The 21,625-nt window shown below is 35.1% G+C and overlaps 1 protein-coding gene across 4 annotated transcripts in view; it reads right to left on the bottom strand.

Moving 5' to 3' along the window:
• The window catches only part of RAB28 (RAB28, member RAS oncogene family), a 94,293-nt gene extending 74,460 nt beyond the window's left edge, over positions 1–19,833 (bottom strand). Inside the window, exons 1-3 of one of the 4 annotated variants that reach the window (XR_004478520.2) lie at positions 19,531–19,829; positions 14,601–14,697; positions 9,191–9,279 (exon numbers count right to left, since the gene is read on the bottom strand). Coding sequence is in view for 3 of the 4 variants with exons in the window: in XM_049708838.1 (XP_049564795.1) it covers positions 9,191–9,279; positions 14,601–14,697; positions 19,531–19,605 (261 nt within the window). In the remaining variant the exon portion in view is untranslated. Of the gene's footprint in view, positions 1–9,190; positions 9,280–14,600; positions 14,698–19,530 lie in introns of all 4 variants that reach the window. The other 3 variants (XM_049708838.1, XM_004282539.2, XM_004282538.3) reach the window with 3 other exon arrangements.
• Between the last annotated feature and the right edge of the window lie 1,792 nt (positions 19,834–21,625).

The following is a 21,625-nucleotide window of genomic DNA, read 5'->3' as shown; positions in this document are numbered from 1 at the left end:
ATAATTTTTATGCAAAATTGTTTGTCTGATTTATTTTAGTAATTTATAAATCTATTTCTGCCTTCCCAAATGCTTTGAAATAATGCCCAGCACAGAATTATTTGAAATAATGAACATAATCCTACTTTTCTTATTAAGAATAATGTCCCAGAATTAGCCTGTGAACAAAGCTAATATTCAATCTATTGACTCCACCTCCAGTTGACATGAGTGATACAATATATTATGTTGAAAGAGCTCTGCCCTAGAAGTCAGATTGCCTTTGGATTGTAGTCCTGGCTCTACCATCTACTGATCTTGGGCAATGCTTCTGTCATTCACTTTCATAATACCTGTCATGCCTAACTGATTATGTAAAGTAATAAAAATAGACAATTTAAAACCAACAAACTACACACTTACTGGGAACTTTTTTATTATTATTCTGAATAAATATGAATCACATTTTCAGGGCAAACGTGAGATTGTTTTCACTCTCATAAACTGAGCCTTGACCTATGATGCCTCTTAAACCTTAAAATTTTTAGAACCCTTCTAACTAATATATTAAAATATTCATCGCAACATGGTTCAATATCTGAACATAATAGAATATGCAAATAAAACATGGCCAGCATCTCTTGATAATCAGTACTAGACCAGAGCTATAGAATAAAAATTAACTATCACTGATCTAGACCAGGAGTTGGTAAACTATGGCCCCCAGGTCAAATCCAGCTCATAGCCTATATTTGTAAATAAACTTTTATTTAAACATAGTCACACTCACTTAAGTATTATCAATGGCTGCTTTTGCACTATAATGGCAGAGTTGAGCAGCTGCAGCAGAGACAGTCTGACCTACAAAACCTAAAATATTTTCTATCTGGTTTTTCAAGGAAGTTTGCCAATTTCTCATCTAAACTGATATATCCCAATATTCTTCAGTCAGCAATACCTATGAATTGTCCAGGAATCATAAGAAAGATAGAAGGATAAACACCTTTTCATTAATCTAGCTATCTACCAACCCAAACATCTATCAGTTCATATATCCATTTCTCAATACCATTTAATGCAAAAATTATGATTTTTATTCTTTGCTCCTAATATGACAATTTTGTACCAGTTTTGACCTACACCCATCTGGTTAAAAACTGAGAAGGAGAAATGAGAAAACCAAAGACATTAACATACAAAAGAAGTTCTAGGACTTTCAGTTTCAGCTCAGACATGTAAAGAGCTTGGAAGTCATCACATCTGTTCTTACAATAAGAAAATAGCTGGACAAACTGAAAATCCATGACTTTTCTTGGACACAACAGAGAGTTGAGTTTGCAGGGCAAACTGCCACCCTGAAATCCGGACTGATGGGTGAATCCAGAGAGTCACAGCCAAAATCTGCTTATCTGGAACAAAAGCCACTAGAGCCAGTAAATAGTAGAAACATTTAAATGGTCATTTTGATGAATTGTTGGAGGCTGAGTGTGGGCTAGCTTGAAGATGAGAAACTCCTGAGGGACACAGTCTTTGGGATACCCCCAGACTTTCATGTGTTTTACCTCTAGGAACCCCACAAGATCCTCATGGTGAAGAGACAAGAAAAATCCCCTCATGGCTCTGGCATGAGAAGAGAGAAAGTAATCATTGTAAAATATGCCTAGAGCATTATGTGTAAAATGGCATCCTCTCCAGGAAAAAATCTCACAGTCTTCTACCACATGAGAGAATGGCATTTTCCAACTCCAGCCCCTTCTAGTCATCCTGTCTCACCTAAATGAGAAAAGCTAAGAAATACCTAAGAAGGTCACAGCCCAGGGACACAGATGTTTAAGTCACACAAGGCTGTGACTTAATCATAAGAGTATAGAATGTTTCCCCTCTTCCATACTTTAACACACCAATAGGGCTCCAGTATAATAGTAGATTACATTTGAAAGAGCTGTAAGACACAAACTCCAACTAAGGAAGAGTTCTTTGAGATGCCCAAAAAGACAGGGGAGGAAAAACACAAGGATATTAGAGGAATTTGATGGCTCTGCCATCTAAAGATTCAGCAAACATTAAACACAGACCAACTTCTGACCAAATTAACATAAAACCTCACACTAAAAGCCTATTTATTTGAGTTCTTATTACTCGATACATCATGTCTAGTTTTCAACACAAAATTAAAAGGCACACTAAAAGGAAGTTTGAAGAGAAAAAGCAAACATTAGAATCAGATTCAAATCAGATTTTGGAGTGATCAGAACAGGAATTTAAAATAAATGTAATTAACATTTTAAAGATTCTAATGGAAAAGGTAGACAACATGAAAGAACGGTGGGTAATATACACAAAGAGATAGAAACATTAATGAATAATAAAAAGGAAATGCTAGATATCAAAAATACTATAACAGAAATAAGGCCATTGATGAGCTCATCAGGAGACTGGATACAACCTAGGAAAGAAACAGCCAGCTTTAGGATAAGACTTAGAAACTTTCAAAACTGAAATGTAAAGAGAAAAAAGAATGAATAAAATAGAATACAAAAGAACTATGGGACAATTCTGAATGTATATGACACATGGAACTGGAATACCAGAAGGAGAAGAGAAAATGGAACTTAAGAAATATCTGAAGTAATAATGGCCAAGAAATTGCCGAAATTAATTAGACACCATCCACAGATCCAGGAATCTCAGAGAACATCAAGTAGGATAAATACCAAAACATCTACACCTAGACATCATATACTTAAACTCCATAAAACAAAACACAAAGAGAAAATCTTGAGAAAAGGTAGGGGGTAGAAGCCAAGGGGAGGGAGGGAATACCCTATCTATAGACCAACAAGGATAAGAATTATAGAGAATTTCTCATGGGAAACTAAGCAAGTAAGAAAAGAATGAAGTGAAATTTTTAAGGTGTTTAAGAAAAGGACCAATCTAAAATTCTAGACGTAAAAAATCCTTTTCTAAGTAAGGAGGAATAAAGACTTTCTCAGATAAACAAAAACTGAGGGAATTCATAGCCAGAAGACCTTCTCTGGAAGAAACGTTAAAAGAGGTTCTTCAAGAAGAAGGAAATGATACAGGTCAGAAACTCAGTTCTACATAAAGAAAGGAAGCGTATCAGAGACAGAACAAGAAAAGGTAAAAGAAAATCATTAATTTTTCTTATTCTTAATTAATCTAAAATATAAATATTTAATAACAGTAACAAGGTATTGAGTGATTATAGCATATGGAAAAGAGAAATGAATGACAGTGATGCCATCAGGGACAGGAGGGATGAACTGAGAATATTCTTTTATGAAATATTTTATGAACTACACAGGAAGCAATGTAGTATCATATGAAGGTGGACTTAGATTAGTATAAGATGTATATTGCAAACTCTAGGGCAATTGCTTAAAAAACAAAGTTTTAGTATAATTGACAGACTAAGAGATAAAATGCTCAAAAAACCAGAAAAGAAAGGGGGGGGGGAGGGAAGCAAGCACAAGGATCAGAAAACAAACATGAAAGATATGAATCCAACTATATCAATAATCACTTTAAGTGTGAATGGTCCAAATATACCAATTAAAAAATATTGTCAGAGTGGATGAAAAACCGAGACTCAACTATATGTTGCCTACAGGAAACACGCTTTAAATATAAAGACACAGGTTAAAAGTTAAGGGATAAAGAAATACCATGCTAAAAGAAGTGAAAAGAAAGCTGGAGTAGCTATATTAATTTCAGACAAAGCAGACTTCAGAATAAGGGAAATCATGAGGTATAAAGATTGGCATAATGGTAAAGGGGTTAATTTTCCAAGAAAACATAACAATCCTTTGTGTATATACACTTAATAACAGAGTATCAAAATATGGAGCCCAAAACTGATAGAACTTGAAGGAATTCAAAATCCACAGATCCACTAATATAGTTGGAGATTTCAACACCCCTTTTTCATTAATTGATGTATCAAGCAAGCAGAAAATCAGTAAGTTGACCTGAACAGCAGTAACAATCAGCTTCATCTAATTGACATTTATAAAACAGTCCATCCAACAACATTAAAATGTACCCTCTTCTCAAGCTCATATGAAACATTCACCAGATAGACTACATTCTGGACCATAAAACACACCTTGACAAATTTATAAGAATAGAAATCATACCAAGCATGTTCTTAGATTACAATGGAATTATCAGAAATCAATAATAGAAAAAGCTGGAAAAACTCAAAATATTTTGAAATTAAACAACATACTTCTAATAACACCTGGGTCGAAAAAGAAGCCTCAAGAGAAGTTTAAAATATCTTAAATAAAATACAACCTATCAAAACTTGAAGATACAGCAAAACAGTACTTCGAGGAAAATGTAGAGCACTGAATGAATATATCAGAAGAGAAGAAACATCAAAAATCTAAGCTTCCACTTTAGAAAACTGAAGAAGAAGGGCAATTTAAACTTCCTGCAAGCAGAAAAAAATAGTAATAATAAAAATTAGAGCAGAGATCAATGAAACTGGAAAGAGGAAAACAACAGAGAAAATTAATAAAAACCAAAAGTTGGTAACCTCTATCCAGATTAACCAAAAAGAGAGACAGAGACAGAGTCAGAGAGACAGAAAGATAAAGAAAGAGAAGGCACAAATTAATGAGGGGTCATGACTACTGATTCCCACAGACATTAAAAAAATAATGAAGGAATAATATGAACAACTCCATAGCCCAAAATTTGAAAACAAAGATGAAATGAACCACTTCTTTGAAACACACAAACTACCAAAACTCATACAAGCTGCCATGGACTCCCAGGGCCTCTACCCACCAGCTTCAGCACACCAAAGCCAGACCTCTAAGTACTCATCTCTTTGGGAGCCTATAATATAAGTACCCTCAAACCCCTGAGTCTCTCACCCCATCAATCAATCCAGTTTTCTTCTGATTCCTTTCAAAAAACTATCAGAAAGTACAACTCCCTCGGAAATGCAACACATCTTGGCAACAACTCAAGTCTAAGAAGAATCTACGGGGAACTGCTGGAAATAACTGTTTCTTGGCAATCTTGTGGCCATCCAAACCCACCACCATATCTCATGTCCCTGATACCCTCTTTTATCACCTATCCACCATTTATCCTTCTGCTATGTCTTCATCCCCATACTGTCCTGTGCTTCCTCTTCCTAATTTACCCTCCACCTGCTCCTCTTTCTAAACCTTTCTGCCATGACTTTTGGAAATGAGACTTCAAGTTTAATAAATCCTTCTACATCTTTGAATTCTTCACAAAAATTTCCTCCATCTTCTATGCCTTAACTTCGCTTTCCCCACCTCGCCCCCACAACTGCCAAAAGATATTACCACCGCTTCTCTTTATAAACCTTAAGACTTTTAGTAAATATTACATAATATTATATAGTACTTTGTTTTCATCTATTTCACTTATCACCATATCTAGTAAGCATGATGAGTCAGTAAACCAAATGGATACCATTTTCAAAGGAATAACTGACAGCAGTCTTGAAGGAACAAACACTGTGGCAACACTTAACAGTATTATAAGGTATTTCAAAATTTAGTTCTAAAATTTAACAGATACAGTACATACAATTTAGTGAAAGTTACCCATTTCCAAAATACAGGTATTTTTTTCTCCTTGATTTGTACAACAAATAATCTACTTTAGTTTTTAATTATATATAGAAATGAATTAAATCATATAGATTATACAATAGTCATAACAACATATACTGTACTTTGCTGTATAAGTACAACCTGTAAGAAGGAACACTAATGCAAGAGAGGTCTGTAAATATAATAAGTTATAAGTTGACAAATATCCAATGAAAAAATTCATGGTAAAAGACAGCAGAGAGTCTCAGGGAGTCCAACTTTGAGATATGCTCTCTCCCCAGTTGTCATACTGGCACCACAGGCTTTTGTTGGTGGTTAACAGGGTGGCTCATCTGTGTGGGGCACTGGTACACAATAGTAGTTATGTTCTACCTCACAAATGAGTACACTTCATTGAGTTTATACTCAGTAGGGCAGTGTTTGCAAACCACTTAGATTCCAGGACGGAAAGAGCTACAAAAATGAAACATCCAGTCCTTCTCTGAGGCTTGTTATTAGCCTCTGTTAGCCACAGGTTACAGGGCACTAAACACTATGTACTGTGTGTTTGCTTGTAACCACTATGAAAAATAGCCTATAACATCTTTCTGAAGACTCCTAGAAAATTTTAAGTTAATTTAAACTCTGGGAATTTAACTGGGACATACTTCAATTCTTATAACTAGTTTCTGACAAAATACCTCACTAATTCTTTCTTCGGTGTCTATTCAATATTGTTTCAACCAACACTATTCAATATACTATCACTAAAATTTAATGCAACTGGTGGGGAAAAAGTGAAGAGGGTAAAATAGTCAGTTTTATTTGAAGCTAAGTTAATTCCAGCCTACAAATAAGCTTCTTCCTGGATAAGAAATGCTTTAGAAAAATGAATTCACATAGCTTAATAGCCCAGATATGTGTAAGATAATTCTTTCCATACACATTACATAAGTTAGAGAACCTAAAACAAAATGCTAAATAAGACATTATACTGATGTCCTCAAAACAGCTTGTCAAAACACTTCTCAAGGATTTCTGTCATGTAGCATGTGCACAAAAATCCAAAGTATTCGTGAGATGGGCAATGTACAGCATCTACAACAACTCTAGAAACAGTATAGATCTACTTTGAAGAATAGTTATGTAATTATATAAAATTATTAAAAGCTATTAAAATGTTTATGAAAGCACTGTTTTTTTAAAAGTAACGTTTCTCCCAATTTATGGTAGTGAACTGTAGTCTGAGCTTCTCTGGCCTGGGTAAAAAATTTACATGTATTTTAACAAAAGAAACTAGTGGCATATGTACTTAACTGCATTTTACATAGCATTTAATTTAGAATCTCTGGAAAGCAGAGAAAATTTATGACAACTCATTTTATCATCTCAAAATTCCTACTTTCCTGGGACAATTTCATGAAAATGTTCATGAAATTCCTAGAAATACTTTATTACATTGTTTTTTAATAAAACAGGGTATATGATTTACAGAGATTGTAAAGTATAAACAATGTAAGACACTGTCAAAAGAGAAAAAAATCAACATGTACCTTCGAAACAGAAATCTCATGTGACATTCTCTTTCTCCCAAGATGTGAAGTACATTAGAAAAGAACAGACATTTCACTAAACTCAAGTATCCTCAAAAATGATGGAATTTTTTTAAATTTCTACAAATTTGCCCATTAATGTCTGCTGACTTTAAGCAGCTATGTAATAGCATAAAACATACACTGTAAAGAAATGATTTGACAGGATGGTCACACAACATTATGAATGTACTATATAGCACTGGTTATATACTGTAAAAATTGTTAATTTTATATTATGTGACTGTCATATCAACACTAATTTTTATATAATAATTTTATATTAATAAATTTAAATTTTCTATAAATCAAACAATAAATTTTTTAATGATTTAAAGTAAGGTAAAATTAAGTCTAACCCATAAACATTACATTCCCCTAATTTTTAAGTGAAAAAAATGTATTAATTGAATGTTTTATTATTATTTACTCTGAAATGCATAAAAACTTCCCATTCTCCACTAACTTTAGATATATCTATAAACCATAAAAAGCTAATCTATTTGACATTCAGAGTCAAACATCATTAGAAGCTTGACTAATCTAGTTTTCATTTTTTTTAAATCCAATATGTGTCTATGAAGATAGATTTTAATGGAGCAAAGAGGAAAGAGATTGTTATTTTCAAATCCCATTTTACCAACTAGGTGAATGAAACAAGGACTGTGGCTTCCCACAAATCTCTGTCCAGCAACTTTTCTTTAGCTTAATATCTACTTTAAACATAATCAGTTTAAAACAGAAACAAACAACAATGAAAAAGCCAGACACAAAAACCTGAGAAATATTTTTTAAGAGAAAAATGAACAGTCATAAAATATTAAGTCATATGGTCACAACTGAAAATGTTAAGTGAGCAGAAATATTTTCCAGGAGACAAAGAACAATGTAGAAGAAGAGGCAAAGAAGGTTCTCAGAGCCCAATCTATATATCAATAACGCAAAAAACAAAACCCTAGGGCCTTTATACATGATTAAGAACCATATGAGCCTCATCCTTCTCTGAATATTTTATAATTCAGAATCTATTTTCCATCCAAAATTAAGGCAATGGTATTTGTTAAGTATCAAACTTCATACAGCAGAGTGCTTAATATTCTGTCTTCATCTTCTAGATTCATTTCTTATGAGCAACCCAGCTCCACATAACCATGTTATGATTCTCAACTTAAAATATCGAACTCCAATAAAAAACTAAGTGAGGATTATGAATATTATCCCCCCAATACCTCATGATCATATGAAAGATACACACTAACTCAAAGTAGAAAAGCAAAAGTAACAGCATGTCAGTAATTAATTTGTTAAGCATATTACTACTATGTATATTTTCTATTTGTATAATTTAATTTTAAAACTTATAAATTATGTCTATATAAGCTAATATACCAAAGAATTTTTGTTATATAATCATTCAAGTGGTTTTCCTACTCTACATAGATTTTCTTCTGAAAAGACACCACACATGAGTATCATGTTAAAATGCTGTATTGCTTCATATATATAATTAGTCATATTTAGCTTTCTGATACAATATATTGATATATCTGTTAAATCTGAAGAACTATAAATATTTAATAGACTAATTCATGGCACAAAAATATATAGGCATATATGTATGCTTTTTGTCCTTACAACTTAAAATGAAATTAAATTTTCCTCTCTAATATTTATCATTCAATTTATGTATTCTGTAAGTAGTCCACAGAACCAAATCAGTTACTAAATATCAAAATATCATTTATCACTGCATGTATTCAACTGCTGACAATAATAGTATTAGTAATATAAGTAGCATATGAAAGCTATTAGAGTCATCCAGTTCCCTGACCCAAATCATTCCAAGCATGATTTTGGGGGAGGATGAAATCAAAGGATTAGCACAAATGTAAAATCAGTCTCCTTACATATCAGATAAAAATCAAGGTAGAAAGAGCATGTATGTGTGTGTGTACCTGCTTGTGTGTTTGTAAGGAGAGTATCTTCAGTACTGGAATAATCATACAATTTGTTTCATACCTGTGCTCCATAGATATATTTATCCAACATCTTGCCTCCTATTGTCTGCCCTCCTATGTCCCAAACTTGAAGAGTAACATTCAAGTTTCCTAGAGTACAAAAAAATGAATATAAAACTAAGAATACAAAAAAAGTTAAGGAACAATATAACAATTGAATACAGTTTCACAGAACATTAAGTCACAGTGATAAACTCTGAACCTAATTTGTCTTTTATTCTGCATGTTCACATGGTCACATATTTGGAATTGTGAAATAATGTTGTCAAAAGAGATAACAGTGGGAAATTTAGATTTACACTTTACCCCATTTCCATGAAACCACATTTATAATCACCTTCAAAACAGAAGAAAATAAAAAAAGCTTTAATTCACAAACTTCTTAAACCTTAAAGAATTTCTTTTCTTAAACAGAGCATAAAATAAAGCACTTATATGTGGAATAAGATATATAATTTAAAAATTAAAAGTGGGCTTCCCTGGTGGCGCAGTGGTTGAGAGTCCGCCTGCCGATGCAGGGGACACGGGTTCGTGCCCCGGTCCGGGAAGATCCCACGTGCCGCGGAGCGGCTGGGCCCGTAAGCCATGGCCGCTGGGCCTGCGCGTCCGGAGCCTGTGCTCCGCAGTGGGAGGGGCCGCAGCAGTGAGAGGCCCGCGTACCGCAAAAAAAAAAAAAATTAAAAGTGAACTTTATATACTAATGTACCTTATTACACATAATGAATTTTCCTGTAAGTTCTAAACTCCATAGGTTCTAAAACTCACAGATTACTAATAGACTACAAAAATGGTCCCACAGTTTCAACTTCAATGAATTTTTAAATTTGAATGTCAGCTACTATATACAATAGTGAACATAATTTTAAAATTGTATGTTTTGAAATTTAACCTATAAAATATGAACATTTTGACAGCCCTCTTCAGAACTGATGTAGGTTACATACCCAGTATATCACTAAATATTATGATGCATTTATACCTGTTCAAAGCGTTCCACTGAAACAAATTATAATATGTGCTTCAAAGCCCTCATAAAATAGTCTAACAAATCTCTTCCCCATACAAACATATAAAAGCATTCTAAAATACTAAAGGGCAATCTTTAAAATGCTTTTGTCCATTTTGCAAAATATTTACTTGTTAAAAAAATTATGTTATTCTCTATTATCAATGCAATTACAAAATTTAAAGATCAAGTTCGATATGCTTTACAGTTTAACATTTCAAACTATTTCTCCTAATAAAATTATGCAGCTTTCTCCAAAGGCAGACAAAATCTCAACTAGTACCTTCAAAATGAGCTCCCACACCAAAAATGTATCTTTCTGAATGATTTGCAAATCAGGAAAACTCAAAAACTTAGACACTAAGAAACTAGTCTCACTTCAAATACAAACCAGAAAAGGATTATATAGATATGAATTTTTATGCCAATGCAAAACACTAAAACTGGAGAATGTTAGTCACACCATTCAACGTTGCAACTGAAAAGAAAGTACGACACTGGATTAAGCAGCCAAGTTTTACCCTTAACTCTAAGTCTTGTTGGGTCTGTATTACAATCTTTCCATTATTTGGATGTAGGTCTGTTCCATCTGCCAACCTGCAGAGGATTTACATGAGCAACTTCCATTAGCATTAATGAGAGCTACTAAAGTTCATTACCCGTCATCATTCCCAAATATACACACTTTCAACGCTCACAGAGTAATGACCGAAATGTTCTTAAAGGTCTATGAATAAAAAAATCAAAACGTCACAGACTAATACTTACGCAACAACTTATGTAAACCCAATATCTTAAAAATCTAAATTTTTCGATACTCAAAATTCATTCTCCTACAATGCTGTCTCAAATTAAGCAGGTGAGAAGGGGCTAGTCGACACTATAAGTATATCAAATAGTTTCAGAAGCCCCTAAATAAACAGGCAGTACTCTGTTCATTTTACTCTCAAAATTCTTGTTATTTGTTTACTAAAAAAAACAGTACTCAACAATATTAACTTTTTTAAGTAAGATTTTAGGCAACACTTAATAAAGGGCATTTAATCCCATTTTCTTCAAAGTCAATAAATCCTATCACTTAACTTCATATCAAGAAATATGAAGCTTTTTTCCTTTAATTTCTGATATTTAGTTATGATATTTAGATCCTATCCTATCTGTAACTTTAGAAACATGATCTTCATTACATGTTTTCAAATTCTGACTACATCATTTCAAGACTGACTCTAAATCGTTTATAACTATCTCCCACCTGAGAGGTTTATATTTGTGTGCTGAGGATATTTTTTAAATCCATACTTTTCCAAATAAACACTGTTTGTTGTTCTTGGCTTGTTTTTCTTTAATACACATATTCTAGTGCCTCAGATAAAAATAGCTATGCACTACTAATAACCCACTAATACACAATGCTAGCCAAAAAATAAACTTTTGCTATCGTTATAGCTACAACAAATGATATTGACTTCATAGTTATTTCATGTATCTAGAAAAGTATTTTTAACTTCCACATGTGAATTTTAGGCTTATTAACACATAAAAATAAAAATAAATGGGAGTTTCCTATTTGGGAAACAAAATAATATAGAATTCAAATTAATATTCCTTTTAGTTTTTGCAAGCAAAAACATATGAAGGCTTCCAGTATATTTTCAAAATGACATGCCTATAAAGCTATATAAGAATTTTCAAATAATCAACATTGAAAAATTTTTAAAAACCAAGAATCCATCTAATATAAATCTGTAACTAATAAAGAATGTTAAGGAGGAAACTGTCAGCAATCTAATCTCAAATGCAAAATACTAGAAAATTCCTGCTCTTCTGTAAGCAATGACATTTAACTAGGGAAAAAAATAAATAAATGAGGTGACAAAATACAGGTAAGTTGCTTTTGGTATGAATCAAAGCCACCAAGAGGATTCAACAGTGACCTTGTAAAAGTACACTTGGTGCCTTGGTTAACCTTACTTAAAGTGCTGCATAGTCAAGATGGAACTAAAAACACAAGTCTGCCCACTTCTTGTACTAAAGACTTAGAAATCCTTTTCACAGTAGAACACTGTTTACTGACTGTACCCACAAGCTTCCTGAAAGTATTTTGACTAAGGCTCTTAAGAAGCTCTATCAGCAGAATCTCTGACTAACAGATACACTATTTTAAGCAGTAAAATCTGCACAGTGGTTGCATCCAGACTATACAGCATACCAGATCATGAAATATACTAACATGGATGAGTATTTGCAGAGTAATGACCTTGAAAACTTGCATGAAGAGAATGTCAATAGATGAACAGGAGGTATTACACCTCTAACAATCTGAATGGACAGAAGACTTACTAGAATACTAACAAATATTAGATTTGCCTCCTATGCTGCTGTACCATAAATTCAATTAATGCTGCCTGTAATGTTTTAGCAAATGATACAAATATTAATCCTTGGACACAATGAATTAAAGTTAAAGTATATAAAGGGTATAATATAAACCTTTTAATTTATTAACCTCATTTCTTAATGTACCTATTAATATAAAATCAAGTTACATTAAAAATTTTTTTCTTACTGAAATTTCTACCACAATTTTGAGTCAATTAAATAGAATAAAACCAACTGCCATTTTATAAAAAAAGATATTTTTCTGGAACTCTGTCCATCAAAATAAAACCTTAATCAGGAAAATTAAAATATATATTCATTAAGAGTATATATTTCCTAATGTTATTTTTAACCTAAGTACTTTCTAACTCTAAAATATATTATAAATTTGGATTTCAAAAATACCAAATATTTTTTACAAAGTCATCAAAATTTAAAAATCAGTAGTATTGTGCAAAAAATCAGAAATTATCATATATATTACATATATAAAATGTCCAAAACCAGTCTTAAAATGTTTTTAATGTTTGCGTAGATGCTTGCTCCTTTAAGTCTTTGAACTGAAAAATCAGAAAAATTAAACAATATTAATAACATAGAAAGTTAGTGCTTTTGCTACTTATCATCGAAAACAAAACAGTCAGTAATTAAATACACTTTGAGGCTCTCTGTGTACAACTGGCATCTCTGAAAAAACTGTTGCAAAATAAGTTTTCAGTATGTATATTATGGAATTTGTACATGTAGTCTACTAGTGACTGTTGTAAATATTCTGAAAGCAGTATTAACCTATCCATAAGAGTGAGAATAATAAAAATGAGATTTTCAGTTTTGAATACATTAAAAGAAAATACAAATGAAACAAAATACACGTTTCTCATTAAACCTCTTTATGAATAATAACTTAGTAATGGCAAAAGAACTGGAATTCTTTTCTCAAGCTATATCTTCTAATTTATTTTTCATTGGTAGCCGAATACCAACCATCACAAAATATAAGAGAGTATATTACTAGTGAGATATGCAGAATACCTTCAATTACCAAGAGTTTTCATTAGCTGTTCTAAAACATTCATAGAGTTGTCTGATAGATGGAGCATTTGAGAGGTTAACATATTTCAAAAATATCATAATTTATTAAACCGTTTCCCACTATATCACTCACGTTCCAGTATATGAATCTGACACTACACTTGCAACTGTTTTTATTCAAATGTGTTTCCTCAGAGAGGAGAAAGATGGACTAGTTTATGAAGTCAATCAAGATAAACTGCTTTTAATAAAATACTTTAAACATATAATTTAAGCACAAGTGAATAGACAGAGCATTTTAAAGCCCCAATTGTTCAGAAACTAACTTAAAACAGAAACCACTCTTTTTTTGTTATTATTTCCCTGTATTTCCCACAAAATGTGCTGCAACTGGCATCTAAATAGTTTCTTTGCATGGTGAACTGAAACATCTTGAATGCTCAAACTGTATTTTTATGAGTGCCTAGGGACCCTAAATTTTAGTGGTCTATTAAATGCCAGCAATTTCATGCTGCCTTGCATAAAACAGCATTCACATATTAGAGCACAGAAGTTCCATAGCTACATTATACTTCTGTTCCAACTTTCTCTCAAACAAAAAACTGAAGCAGAGGTTAATCAAAATAATATTTAAAAAAATAATCCTTTCCAGTCTTCTCACATTTAGTTCATACAATACCTGTTGATAATTACATGGCATTTGATTTTGTTTTTAACTTTAGAATTTTATAAGCAACTATTGTTTATCCACAAGAAATGTGCAGTGGTCAGAGACACTGGGAGAGTGGGGAGGATATAAACTTTTTCCTTACACACATGGACAGTATGTCTTCATGGTAGATGCTGATGAAAGTTAACCTCCCTAAGATAGATTTACTGATTATATATATTTTCACATACAAACAGCCCCAAAATTTATTTTACACATTTCTGCTTATGTCCCTTATTGTCAGATATGGACAATTTTCTATGTTAATACATTTTAGTCTCTTACCTGGTAACATTATTCTTCTCAAAAAGAAATCCAGTCCTATAGTTTGTTTGTACTGTTTCCCAAAAGTTTCTTGAGCAAAACACGTAGCTAAGGAGGTCTAAAAAATTGATGCACAGAATATCAAAATTAATGTCTTTGTTTTAGAAATGTAAACATAAAATCACTACTAAATCTTATTAAGTAATCTTAATATTTATATTCCCATTAATCCATCAAGCAACTTTAAGCAGTTCTAATCAGTTACAAGGGGAAGAGGGACTTAACATTCCACCAGGTAAATTTCACTTGCCAACCAGCTATCAGTGGCAACAACAGACTAATCAGCTAAATCTCTTTCAATCCCCTGATTGTCAAGCTCCCTACACCTTGCTGGAAATTCGAATTTGAGAATTATCAACAGAGAAAACTAAACCAACATGATTAAAGATCTGAATCTTATATGTCCCTAGATATCAGTTCAATACAACTTTCAGAGATGTTTCATTTCTGAGGTTAAACATCTGAGTAGTTTGTGCCCTCAGCCAATAAGAAGTAGAACTAATTAAGGAGAGGAAAGCCTGTTTATAGAATTTCCTTTCTTTTCTCCCCCCACAAGAAACATGTCTAATTTTTCTCTATATTAAAAATGTTGTACTTCCCTGGTGGCGCAGTGGTTGGGAATCTGCCTGCCAGTGCAGGGGACACGGGTTCGAGCCCTGGTCCGGGAAGATCCCACATGCCATGGAGCAACTAAGCCCGTGCACCACAACTACTGCGCCTGCTCTCTAGAGCCCGCGTGCCACAACTAGTGAGCCCACGCGCCTACAGTCCGTGCTCTGCAACAAGAGAAGCCACCGCACCACAACAAAGACCCAACACAGCCAAAAATTAAATATAAATAAATAAATTTATTTTTAAAATTTGTTAAATGAAAATTATTCTATAGAATGACTGATAATATTTATCCTTTAAATTAAGAAGATATTTTTAATATTAAGCAGGCAAAAATAAATATATTCCATCCAAGAACCATAAAGCTTAAAAGTCACAAGAATATTATAACCAGAACAAATATATATATACATTTTTTAAATAACAACTCTAAGTTACATTCAAAACTCTAGAGTTTCTTTAGGGTACCATTTCTTACCAAAGCAAAAGAATAATCGAGTAACAACTGAAATAACTCAATAACTCAAAAGCTTCTTAAACATTTTAAATGTATTATTTATTTATTTGTAGACTTCCCCAAAAAGAAGAGAAAGGGAGTTTCATGAAGCTTTTATGCTCTTCAAGACAGATTCCTAAAGTTAAGGAAAAATAGCTCTTTCTTATTTTGAAAGTTAAAATTAGATGTCAATTCCTAAATAATGAAAACTAAGATAAAATTTCCAAGATAGCTTACTATAATTAATTACAACATAAGTACAGTAGTGCAAAAGAAAACTTGGCCAAACTTCAATTCCTTTAAACAAAAAGACCTAAAATCCCTTTGACATAAGAACCATATTTTTCATATAAATGGCAATTTGCACACACTAACGCCAATTCTTTTACTATTTAAATACTCAGCATTTGTAAGAAATCACTAAAATATTTGGTCAAATATTTATTGAGCACCATAAGAAAGATGTTCTGCTAGACTCTAAGAAATAAACTCACTACACCAAAATGAAAATTCATTTGGCGTCCTTGATAATATAAAAACTAAGAGATTAGAAAAAAAAAAGTAAGCATTCTTTTTTAGATCCTTTTTTCATTTGCCTTGTTTATGCCATTGAGCTTATTTAACTTAGAGCACAAAATCATCTGTGAAGAGGCTCAGAGTTCTAGAGAAAAATAATTAACACTACTTATACTATTACAGATATTTCAAAATGTTTAATATATGGATGGCTGAAACACCTTTATAAATCTAAGACAAACTCAAGGCACATGTAACTTCAGCTTAGTGTTTCTCTTCCTAAAAATCGGACTTCTAGATTTTGAAAGTCTCACACTTTTGAGGCAAACATAAAGCTAGAATTTTCAATTGGAATAGAGTACAATCTGTCAAAAGTATAGGTCATTGCAAACAAAGAATATTAAAATGGGTTCTTATACCATCTCCAGACATCAGACTATAAAAATTAATCAGAGAATCAACTGAATCAGTGGGAAGGAGGCACATCCTCTTCAATTATCTAGATATTATGCTATCTTTCTCATTCAATAATTTCTCAGAAGTCATTATATAAATATCCTTTTAAAACAATTATGAAGAGAAGAACCATCTTTCATATCTGTAACTCTTTTTTTCTGATTCTTTATAGTTTTTTTGTTTGGTGAACTTTTGCTAACAATTTTTAACCATACTACATTTACTAATACTGAAAAGACACCATAAAAGAATATTTTGCCTCAAAAAAAAATCTTAAGAAGTATATAATAAAATCCAAAGTATGACTCAAAACAGGAAAGAAACAGAAACACGTGTTAATAGCAAGAGGAGCTAAATTTCTCTTGAATAAACTGTTAGTGGTCATCTCAATATTCTATTGCTTTTGTAAGGGTGTATAAAAATGCCCTGAGTTAGAACTAGCAAGAAAAACTGATACTAGAAAAAATGGCCAGGAGTTAAATCAGGATACAAGTAAGAATGAAAGAGAGGCTGAATTCATAATAGAAAAGAACAGTAAAAGAAACAGAATGGGAATGTTGGTAGCTGCCAATAATACGGCAATAATCTGAAAACTGAACAGGGTATGGAAAAAAACAAAAGCTGATATATGAATAATGAAAAAAGGTTAGATTTCTGATGCTGGTATCCAGAAATTTCTGACAGAAAACAATCTTTACAATTTTAAAATAGATTAGTCAAGATGACAAAGACTAAATCAGAACGCCATAAACAGTATCACTGTTATCCTTTGAAGCAGAATGATAATCTTAATTCAATAATATAGAAGGAAAAAAGTACGCTTTGTTGTACACTAGATAAAATTTTTGACAGAGATGAAAAATCATAATTATTCACACTAAATTAGTAACAAGAGGAAAATGTATGACAGGCTAGATGAAAAACCTAGATAGAAATTATGAACAAATTTCAACAGAGAAATACATGTATGATAATGGATGAATATTGGGGAAAAAAATTAACAAAAATTTAAAGAATTATGATAGAATGTAAGATAATGGAAAATTTTTGTCTTTTTATACATGTATTAGTGTTATAGACAGTCATTATAGTTTTAAACAGGAAATAAATTCAGTTATGAGTTGACCATAAAAAGATTTAGGAAATGAAAAATTAGAAGACATTCAAAAGAAAATACGAATGAGAAAACTATAAAAATAGAACTTAAAATTTTTACTGAATAAGGGTGTTAGAAACAATGCTGATTCATTTAAAACAACTCATCCATTCAAAAAGTTGTTACAAGTGTACAAAAACTCATATAATTAATACTTTATAAAGAAAAGTGATCCCAAGTTCTTTTCTTCCCCAAAATGTTTAAAAGTAATCAGAGCATATTAAGTTGTTTTTCCTCAATAATAAAAACCAATAACAAAATATCAGGGATGGCAAGAAAGAAATTAACAAGAATCCTCCAAATCCTGCATATGAATGACACCTTTCCCTAGGGCCCTAGGAACTCAAATCTCAGAACGAAAGACAGGAGCAGCTGTGCAGTGCCAACTGCCAGGGAAGATGTATCGAGCAGTCGTCACCATAGGAACCAGGGTCCAAACTACACCAGGAACATGAAAACGTGAAGCCGAAAACGGGAAACTGGTAACAATAATAACCAGCGTTTCTGAAGCCTCTAGTTGAGAAAGCGGATGGAAGAAGAAAGGAGACAAACTCTAACAATATTCCCAGAAACAGTGTTGGCGCCATTGATAGGAGCGACAGGTGTGAAGGTTGGCCGGGCAGAGGCTCTTCACCTTATTTGGGGCGTGGATCAAGAACCCTTTAAGATCTTATGGACCATCTCCAAAGAGCAAGCACCGGGCAATGTTTATTCCATCTCAGGAGCTCCACAACCCTGGGTTAAAGACCTGTGCCTACGAGGTAAGGGGACTGGCTGCCAGATATTCTCACGCACTCACTCTCATTCATTCAACCAACTGTCACTGAAAGACAGACTTTAAGGCAATGATCCCCTCTGTCACGTTAGCAGCTCTGCCCTCAGCAACCAGTCCAGAATAGGAGTTCAATAGATATTTGTTGAATGAATGTTTGTGTTGACAGGTGCTGTGCTGGGAACAGAGATGAACAGATATGATGCTCTAAAACTGCAACTAACATTTACTGAGTGCACACCATGTTATGAAAGCTTTATGTAGATTTTCATATTTAATGTGGATTTGCACACTTCACCCTTCGAGGAGACCCCTATCAATATACCCATCTTACAGATGAAGTACAAACAGGATAGCAATTTGCCCTCCAATGATCCGACGAGTAAGTGATGGAGCCCCAATTCTCTCACCCAGGGAATCTGATTCCAGCGTCAAGTTCTTGGGAGATCCCAGTACAGTGGAGCCATCAGAAACGGTAAACGGGGGGAAAGGAGCAAAGTGTGACCTGGACTAAAGTAAAAAGAGGTAAGGTGCCTTGGCAGATCCTTGCCAGCCCTCAGAGGCGAGAAGCTGGAAAGCTTCCCAGGGAGACGATACTGGCTCGTGTCTTAAAGAAGCAGGAGTTCGAGATCCAGGCAGGGGTTAGGCAATGACTTTTTTTTTTTTTTTTTTAAATTTAAGAGGAGCTGGACAGCTCTCGACGGACTTCACCAAGCGCCTATTAGTGTCGAACCCCAGGCCACGACCTCGCGGGCCCAAGCCCAGACGCCCCAGGGCTCGGGGACATAAGGCGACGCCGGGGGGGCGGGGAGGAGGCTGGAGGACGCCAGAGCCGGCCGGGGTTCCTGCAGGCCTGGCACGGCGGGCCCGCTCGAGGACTGACCTTCCCGGAGGTGCCGTCCCCCAGCACGACGATTTTCAGTTGCCGGTCCTGGCTCTCCTCCTCTGAGTCCGACATGGTGTCCCAGGAACCAGGCCCACCTCCCCTCCCTCCCCACCGAGGTAGAAGGAGGAAGGGAAGGAGGGGGTCTCTGGGGGCGGGGGAGAGGAAGAAGGGTAGCAGTGGGGGCAGCACCCCCCGTCCCGGTGTCTCAGCGGTCGCCGGAGGTATCCGGGCAGAATCACTCGCCAGAAGCCATCTTGCCCGCCTCCCCTACCCCTTGCGCGTTGGCCCCGCCCCCTGAGCGCGACGTCGGGCGCGCTCCCCCGCATCTGTGCCAACCCGCGCAGACCGCTAGCCTTCCTGGCGGGCCGATCCATCCGCAGGCCTGGGAAAAGGAGGCGTTCGAACCGAGCAGGCGAGACACAGCGCCACACTCGCAGGGACATTTGGCAAGAGAAAAAAAGATGTGTATAACTTAAGCTAGGTAGAAAAACGGGGTCAGAGTAGCGCGCAGACGTTCTATTAAATTCCCTTGTTTCCATCTCCCCCTGTGAAGGTTCCTGAAGCGAATGGTTTAGCCCGACGAGGAGGGAGGGTGGGGTGACGCCATGGCCGCGCGCCGCGGTTGCCATGGAAGCCAGGACACAGGAGAGGCAGCGGGGCAGGGCCTGCCTCAGGGCGCCGGGGACGCAGGTTGCCAGGCGGAACGAGCTAGGGAGGGGCCTCTGGAGCAGTGTGGGCGCCGGGGTTCGCTCCCCGGGAAGAGCGGCGACTTGGTGGAGGAGGGGGCGGTTGCTAAGGACGTAGCTGCTGAACAGCGAGGCTGCCGGGCGGCGCGAGGCGTGGAACGTAGCTCTGGTGCTGCTTTGTTTTCTCCTCTCAGACCTTGGGTTTCCTCGTCCAAACAGCGGAATCTGATCATTCACGAAGCACTTAAGCTAGAGCAGCAGTTCTCAAAGTGTGATCCAGGGAACCCTGAGGGTTCCAATAAAGTCAAAACTATTTTCCTAATAATTCATTTATTTTTTTTTTCCTTTCTCACGTTCATGCTCTCACAAGTATAAGTAGAAGTTTTCCAGAGGATGCATGATGTGTATATCACTCTGACAGCTAAGGGAGCAAACATTTCTCAGTATTCATTTCGATGCAGTAATGAAAGCTACAACTTACATAAACAAAAACTATTTGGGGTACACAATAATTCTTAAGAGTGTAGAGGGGGCCTTGAGCCTCAAAAGTTTGGGAACTTTTGTCCTGGATGGATGATCTCAGTCTAGTAGCATAGGTAAAAGACATAATTGGAAATTTAAATATAATGAGATAAATTCCACTATATAAATATATATATATATATATATTTTTTTTTTTTTTTTTTTTTTTTTTGCGGTACTCGGGCCTCTCACTGTTGTGTCCTCTCCCGTTGCCGAACACAGGCTCCGGACGTGCAGGCTCAGCGGCCAAGGTTCACGGGCCCAGCCGCTCTGCGGCATGTAGGGATCTTCCCGGACAGGGGCACGAACCCGTGTTCCCTGCATCGTCAGGCGGACTCTCAACCACTGTGCCACCAGAGAAGCCCAAGTTCCACAATATTAATGCCAGACTACTATATTTGTCTCCTTGTTAATTACTTTTCGTGGATTCACCTTCACTCCTCATGGGAACCCTATAAAGTAGGTAGAATTATGTCATTTTACAGATGAGGAAGCTTAAGTCACAAAAAGCTTAGCTCAGAGGCAATAGTCCTGGAAAGAATATGGGAATTCAAATGGGAAAGCAGTACAGTTTAAAGAAGTACCCATCCCTGGCAGCAGCACTGAAGTTCTAATCACAGACCTGCGCTTATTAGATGTGTGACCTTTAGCCACAATTTCCTTATCTATCAAATAGAGGCACTACCTCCTTCATAGGGTTGAGAATTAAATGAAGTAATCACTGTAAAGTAACATAGCACAATGCCTGGCATATAATAAGCACCCTCATCATCACCATTAGACATGGTCCATATTGGAGCATCACTGCTTTCTACCCAGGTTATCTTAAACAGGATTCCTATGCAGAGCTTCAGTCCCTTCATCTGTAGATAAGGTTATCCACA

The sequence above is a fragment of the Orcinus orca genome, chromosome 4 (assembly GCF_937001465.1).
Source record: "Orcinus orca chromosome 4, mOrcOrc1.1, whole genome shotgun sequence".
Lineage (NCBI taxonomy): Eukaryota > Metazoa > Chordata > Mammalia > Artiodactyla > Delphinidae > Orcinus > Orcinus orca.
The sequence above is the reverse complement of the archived record's forward strand: the minus strand, read 5'-3'. Positions and strand labels throughout refer to the sequence as shown.